The following is a 7,500-nucleotide window of genomic DNA, read 5'->3' as shown; positions in this document are numbered from 1 at the left end:
TCTCATGCGGAGAGAACAAAGTTCCATATCTGAGTCCGAACGGTACCTTGCATCATGCACAGAACTGGTCTGCATCATGCAGAACACAATTGGACGTGGTCTAAAGCCCAAACACCACAAAGATGAAGAGGGTAATAAAGGTAAATCTTGAGTGTCTCTTGTGGGAAGGGAGTTGCATAGAAATGACTTTCATTGGAGAAATTTGATATAGTCTATTCTTTGATCTCATTTTGAGAGTTTTAAGACTGATTCCTGGAGGTTTTAAGGTAATTGTTTCTTTCATTTTATTTTTGTTTTTCTTTGTTGATAAACTGCAAAGGAAGGGCAATTTTTGTGTATGTATAGATAGTTGAGTAGTTATCAGACGAGTTTAATAGTTTTTGAATTATTACCATTTTGCAGCTAAACACCAAAGTTGAATAAAGACTTGATTAAAGAACAGTAAATTTTCTTAATGTTTTTTTTTATAATGAGATGATAAGAGTGAATAAATGTCAAGTAGGTTAGAGAATGCATAATTATTTGAGAAAATTTAACTCGCCAAAATGTCCCTCATCTGTGGATATTCAGTTTTATAAAACATATTATGAATTAGTTGGTCATACTAAAAAATGCATAGAAATACTGATGCATGCTTCAAGGAAGGCTGGGTTATGGCAAAGTTGGGTTAGGAACACACTTGTCCACTCTTGCCTCCAATATTTCACACATCCCCCCTAACACAGTACTGCCATTAAGGTTTGCCTCCACACTGGTGCACTTGCACACTAGGCCCACCTTCCTCAGCTGCAATACTTTTTGTCAAATGATGCCTTCAAATAGCATGTGCCTACAGCAAAGCAATAAGTGACACATGAAAAAAAAAACTCTGTTGATATAGCCTTATTTAACCCCCATAGACTGCAACAAACATCACCTGTTGAGTTGTATACGTTGTGTCTGGGAAGATTTATAGGCAAAAACCCTTGTTGACATTTTGATTGAAAATTGAAATTCACTAGGAAATCACTCCTTCTTTTTTCTCCAGTTGATTACCCAGTTATCATAGGATTTGAGCCTCTAGTCAACCAGCGTCTACTGCCTCCCACCTTTCCCCGCTACACAAGATTAAGGACCCGCAAGGAGGCAATGCTTTATCTTGAGGAAATGGTGGGACGCCTTCGTCACATCACCAAGATCACTCATTGCACTGGCTTCCATTCAGCCTTGGTATGCTTCATTTTTCTGTAGTATTTTAGGTTGGAAATCTGTTTGATATTGAATGCTTATTATACATTTTCAGTATTGTAATTTTATCTATGGTATATACATTTCACCTATTTACATTGATGTTTGATCAGATTTAACCAAGTGTTCTCAATGTTGCAGAGACTTGGATTTACATTTACAACCACAATTACAGTAAGGATTCTTTTTGCTCTCTAGGAGTTTATTGAAAACTTCTCTGAGACAAGGCCCTGTGTGTTGTCAAGATCACTCGCTCAGGTACTCTACCTTGGCGGTGGGGACAAGCTGTGGGTGGGGCAGACAATGGCCGAAGCTCTGAGGGAAGCTGCTCGAGGGTTTATATGTCCACCTGCATTACTGCCAAAGGCCCCTGTGATGAACAATGTACAGGTGCGTCTTGCTAGTTAGGTTGATTTTGTTCATGTGATGAATTGAAAGGTATGTAAAGGTACATGTATGCTTTCCCAGATTATTTCTTCTCTCATCCCAATGATATATATAACCATTTGAACAACTTACATTTATTGATTTATTTACATGTATATATTTTTCAGGCCAAAGAATACGTCAGCTCTTTTTTTAATCGCTGCGTACGGCCTTTTGAGCAGTTCATACAGACCTGTGGGCATAACAGAGCGCGTCAGAGAGACAAAGTTGCACATTTGCTAGAGGAATTCGCTGTACTGCAAGATGAGGTGAGTACGAGAATTGTATATATACAAACAGTGAGAACAGGAGTCAAGCAACAAATCAGTATCTCATACTTATTTAGAAGAAAGAAAGCAATCCCAAGAGCAAATGACTGAATTTCAGATATTTATACAAAAGATATGAATGAAGAAGTGTGCCATGTCACATATAGTATTTATGTGAGTTTTGTGATGTAATAATTTTCAAAGTTGACCCCGAGAGAATGAGACAGCTGAGACGCAGTACCTCATACCTGAATTTTGATGATTGAGATTTTGACATGGAGTACTGTATTTATAAGACATGATTAGAATGATTCGTCCCAGCCTCGATATGGACAGTCTTATTATTAGAGAGTATTTTGGTGATTAAGCTTTTTTGTTTTGTAATATTTTCACATGTCACTCATTGGGGTCAAGCTGAAAAATTAGACTGTCAACTCTACCTGCATTAGCCCTTGCTCGCTCACTACTAATATAGACACCTCTGTAGGCTATAGATTATAAAACTTATGGCTTCGGCAAACTCATACCAACTCGGTGTCAGTATGGATGTAGCCTAACTTGTTAGACTGCATGGTTGTTACAAGACAAAATTTAGGAAATGTTTTGTCACTTGATTTTCTGTCATTGTTGTAGTTGAACGTAAACAGTTATTCTAATAACCATAATATAAAAGAAAAATTCAGCTGTAGATGATGTTTGTAAGAAAAAATATTACTAGTAATACAAGTAGAATGATTAAAGTATGAATGTAAGATAGGATAAAAACATCTGTAAAAACTTCAATTATTCAATGACTTCCATACATTTACTCTGATCGCAGATAATCATTGACCAAAAAATCAAGGGTCTTAATGCAATGTATTATATTTACAAGTTGTAGAAATGGATGCTCACAATACAACCTCTGAAATGAAGGCTCTCTGTAGCACCCGCGTCTAACTCGTCATCTTGCTTATTCCTCCAACCCAGGCAGACAAAGTGGACGCATACCTTCACAACGTTCTGCTGAAGAGTGACCAGCCGCGCCCTCACCTGGCCTACCTTGGCACGTGGGTCCTCTACCACACACTTCGGCTCATGATAAAGTACCTGCTTACAGGGTTCACCCTTGAACTCTATGCAGTTCATGAATATCACTATGTTTATTGGTGAGTTGATAATGTGGAGGGGAATCTTTTGCAAGGTGTAGCTGAACTGAAATGATGGTAAAAAATCAATATTTCTAAAAGAATAAATTCAAACAATAATGCTTACAGTGTTTTTGCAATTAGTAAACTAAATTTATTCCCTTGATTCCTGACCACCCAGGTACCTCTATGAGTTCGTATATGTGTGGCTGGTGAGTGCCCTCTCCCGTGCAGATGCTATGCTGCTAGAGCAAGACGGATATGACACCAATAAGGGCAAGAGTGGCCGTTCCTCCAAGAACAAGAACAGGAACAAGAAGAAGCACCGGCCCTATGGTAAAGAGATTACATACTACCAGGCGCTCCAGCATCTTTGTGGAGGATATTACAAGGTAAGTGATGAAAGGCTGAGAGTGTGAGAAAAGAGGGAGTTTGGTGTATTTCAAGCGCTTAGGCCTTGCATCCCGGGCTATTCACCCATCTGGCCGTGGCAACTGTCTGCACGCACAATCACCCAGCATGCCAGCTATACAAAAAGCCATACAGTGATATCGCACTCCTGATGGCAAGTGCTGCGACCACTCATGGCACTGTATCATGTCACCCAGCATTAGTGGGTCAAAGAAATATAATGAATTTGAATGTAGATTTACCCATTGGCAGTCAGGTTGGGCGGTCTATGACGCTGTTGGCACTGGCTAAAAATTAGAGGGATGGGGAAAGTGCAGACTAGCCTAAAGAATATTTTTTCATAAATCCATCACAAAACACGGGCTTATTCTGACTTTGGAATCCTGTAGCTCTGAAGTTAGTGCTGTTACAATCATAATATTTCATGACTGTGTGCAAGCTTCAAGTGTGAGCAGATCCTGATGTTGCATTAACACCCATCCTTTAGACCTAATCCGTGCCGTGATGTATACCATGACACTTGTACTCAATGAGTTAAGCAGTCTAACATAGTGAATGATGAGTTATAGTTGAGAATAATGATTGTGAGAAAGTCTGTCAGTATAACAAACTGCATTGTCAAAACAAATACCTGTTGTTACTTTTATCAAATTGCAATGAACCCCAAATTAAAGTCAAGTTGTTGTTTTGTTACTATGATTAATATTGTTATTATCCACTTTATTATTATTGTTATCATCATTATGAAATCACCACCCATCTTCTTTGTACTTACCTTCTCCCTGCTTTCCCCCAGGCCATGGTGGGGTTACGAGAAGCGGGGAAGGTCAAGCTGCCCATACAGGAGTTTGACAATGAGCAAGTGCGCTACGAGCACCGGTTCCTTCCCTTCAGTGTTGTAATGACGCCTCCCCCGGTGCACTACGACCAATTCCTGTCCATGACTGACTTGTCCAATTTCCCACAGGTGGGTTTTGCTTGTGTGTGTGAGTGAATGTGTGCGTGTGTGTGTGCATGCATGCATGTGTAGTGAGAAGGAAAAAATGTTGCAAGCTAGGCTTGTGACAAGTATGACATGAGGGCTGAGGAGTGGATTGGTTGCATCAGACTTATGAAAAATTGGTTAGAATGAAATTTGTACATCATTCTTCATTTAACCCCAAAAGACCATGCATGATTCCCCAAATCTCCAAGTTGTAGCAGGAGCAAATTTGGTCATTATTGCTTGAAGAGGTCATTTTTTCAAACCGAAAAATGTATTTTTCCGGCTGGTTTGTCAAATGATTACTAAATGGTGGAGTATCAAATATGGAAAAGTTGCATATTCTATTTGAATAAAAATGGGAAAATTACTAAAATAATGTAATTAAAACATCTATTTTTATGTGTATATATATAAAATACATGGTAAAAAAACAAAATAATGTTGCGAGGAGCACAGTCATACCAGGAGGTAATAGGTAGGTGAGTGAAAGAAGAGGAGGAGGTCATAGAGAAGGGGGCCCAGGGATGGGATAGGGATGTAGTAGTCTGTGACTGATAGGAGGAGATATAGAGGGTGGATTGGGTGGAAAGAATAAATACCCAGATACAAAGGAGCAAGCCTAGTGGGGTTGAAGGAGGAGGTATAAGGATGGAGAGAGGGCTGGCTAGCTCTCTCTGACCATGAGGCTAGAAGAGAGATGCCAAATACTAGGTTACATTTACCATGTCCCATTTACACTGTAATAGAAGTGGGAAAATAGCCTTATAACCTGGAGTTACCTAACCTCATTTCTCTCTTTTCACAGCCTGTGTCACCGGCCACGCTCTATCATGATGCAAGAAACCACTTCTTCAAAGCACGTACGCTGCTGGACACCATACATGCTCCCAATAATGAGGTGAGAATGGAAAAGAATAAAGGATTAATGTTTTGACTAACGTGGGTCATAGTTTTATTGAAGTTTCAGCATTCTTATTTGCTACAATTTGTTGTTCTTTCCTTTCGTTTTTTCGTACAATATGTACAGTGCAAACAGATAATTTGGATAAGAATTGCTACAGAGTGTGGTAGTGCTCAAAGCAGGTGTACTAACAAATAGTTCCTCCATGCTCAAAATACATATTATTGGTTATCCTCTTCACACCTTGCACTGCCTCTAATCAGTCCTCTTCTATTAGAATAGGCATCCGGTATCATTTATGATTATCATCATTATCATCATTATCCTGTAATGATATGCATATACTTCATGCAAAGAAATTACAATATGCACATTGCTTCTCGTAAGTCATTGACATCATTCCACTTGCCAGCAAAACTGTTCAAGTTATGACATGACATTCATCGTACCCAGTGGAATGACAAATGGTGCCATGGCATATACCTCTTCCCAGTTTTTGGGTTAATCCATTGGTTGCAGTATTAAATAAATGTTTGTGCAGAAGGATGGCTGGTTTACAAGTCTGGCACGGTGCCATCCACGTCTATGACCAACTCTGCCTTTGCAGCAAATCATGCCATCCGCTGCCAATGGGATAAGAAATGGTATCAAAGAAAGAATTCATATAAGCTTTTATACTGTTTACTCTTACTAAATACATTTCATTCCCCTTTAAAAATAACTGAAAATGTCAGTTTCCCAGATCTTGTAAAGTAAGTTAGTAGATCTCATCATTATATTCAGATTACTTTCTGGTTTTAACCCACCGTGGATGCATGTCATGACATACACAACAGCTCTGATTAAGCCTGAAAGATGGGCATCAATGTGTACATGGCACGACATCGGAAGCTGCTCACAGTCTTAAAATATTATAACCATAACAGCACTAGTTTCAGAGCTGCAGTTTTCCAAATTCAGCTAAAGCCCCTGTTTTGTGATAGATTTAACCCACTCACGCCGGATGACGTGCTGACACGTTTCGTGGTTTTCGCGTCCGACGCCGCCGACGAGATATCTGGCCAAGGCCGGCGCTCGGGGTGAGCGCGCGGGCAGCCCAGGCTAGCGGCCCGTGCGCCCGAGAATCTCAAAGCGTTCGGATGATTCGTTCGAAAACCTCGGTATAGCGACCGTGCAAAGCCGGAATGGCCCCGGCGTGAATGGGTTAAGGGAAAATAAGTCAGTGCTGCCAGGAGGGCAGATCTTTTTTTTTTTTTCTCTTTCTTTCTTTCTTTCTTTCTTTCTTTCTTTCTTTCTTTCTTTCTTTCTTTCTTTCTTTCTTTCTTTCTTTCTTTCTTTCTTTCTTTCTTTCTTTCTTTCTTTTCTTTTTTCTTTCTTTCTTTCTTCTCTGATTCCCACTAATTTTTAGCTAGTCGTGGTGAAAGCCTTGGTAAGGGTTTTTGTTATTGACTCAATGCAAGAATTCAAGCATACAAATAAATGTTACCACACAGGTTAAGTAGGCTCAGTCTTGCCATTTTCCTCAAAGCATACTAGCCTACTCTAACCACACTAGTAGACATGGCAAGTTCAAGATGGAGGTTAAGATCTTTATTACTATTGTATTTTAGAAGCTGCTTTCTTGGATTTTGTTTGTGAAACTCTTAATAGGACTTTTTAAAGCGGGCAGATTCAGTTTCTGGATGTAATGTTGAAAAGATTATCTTTTTGAGAATATAAACTACACTACATGGAGTGGTAAATATTCTGTTGTGAGTGACATATTGTGCTCTTATAGAGTGGCTGTGTTCATTTCTAGTGCTGAAGGATGTTTGGGAAAGCCTGTTTGAATATCAGGGAATTTTATCATAACACGATTTCCTACAGAGTTACTAAGGGGAATGAATAGTTATTACTTCAGCAAAGAAGAAGAATAAATGGATTATTGCCCAGCATCAGAACACAGATAACCGAAATAAAAGAGTAATTCCTTTCTCTCTCTCATTTTCCTTTTTTTCCTCTCTTCCAATACAATATTTGAATACTTCAGTCTTTTAATATTCTCCAGGTCCAGCAACTCCTGAAGGTGGTGAAGACAAACTTTGTGGTGATGAAGCTCTTGGAGGGCGGGCACAAGGCAGATGACCCGACACGGCCCCAGTTCGATTTCACGAC

The 7,500-nt window shown here is 39.5% G+C and overlaps 1 protein-coding gene across 1 annotated transcript in view; it reads left to right on the top strand.

Annotated features, from left to right (window-relative positions):
* Naa35 (N-alpha-acetyltransferase 35) overlaps nucleotides 1-7,500 on the top strand; it is a 13,500-nt gene that overhangs the window by 5,873 nt on the left and 127 nt on the right. The window contains exons 6-14 of the mRNA XM_043002548.2: nucleotides 1-140; nucleotides 1,028-1,209; nucleotides 1,426-1,617; nucleotides 1,782-1,922; nucleotides 2,892-3,070; nucleotides 3,231-3,441; nucleotides 4,257-4,427; nucleotides 5,251-5,343; nucleotides 7,394-7,500. The exon at nucleotides 1-140 is cut by the window's left edge and continues 68 nt beyond it; the exon at nucleotides 7,394-7,500 is cut by the window's right edge and continues 127 nt beyond it. Of these exons, the coding sequence (XP_042858482.1) occupies nucleotides 1-140; nucleotides 1,028-1,209; nucleotides 1,426-1,617; nucleotides 1,782-1,922; nucleotides 2,892-3,070; nucleotides 3,231-3,441; nucleotides 4,257-4,427; nucleotides 5,251-5,343; nucleotides 7,394-7,500 (1,416 nt within the window). The remainder of the gene's footprint in view (nucleotides 141-1,027; nucleotides 1,210-1,425; nucleotides 1,618-1,781; nucleotides 1,923-2,891; nucleotides 3,071-3,230; nucleotides 3,442-4,256; nucleotides 4,428-5,250; nucleotides 5,344-7,393) is intronic.

Source organism: Penaeus japonicus, unplaced genomic scaffold, assembly GCF_977035675.1.
Source record: "Penaeus japonicus unplaced genomic scaffold, GWHDUDI00000001_assembly GWHDUDI00000026, whole genome shotgun sequence".
NCBI classification, from domain to species: Eukaryota; Metazoa; Arthropoda; class Malacostraca; order Decapoda; family Penaeidae; genus Penaeus; species Penaeus japonicus.
The sequence above is the reverse complement of the archived record's forward strand: the minus strand, read 5'-3'. Positions and strand labels throughout refer to the sequence as shown.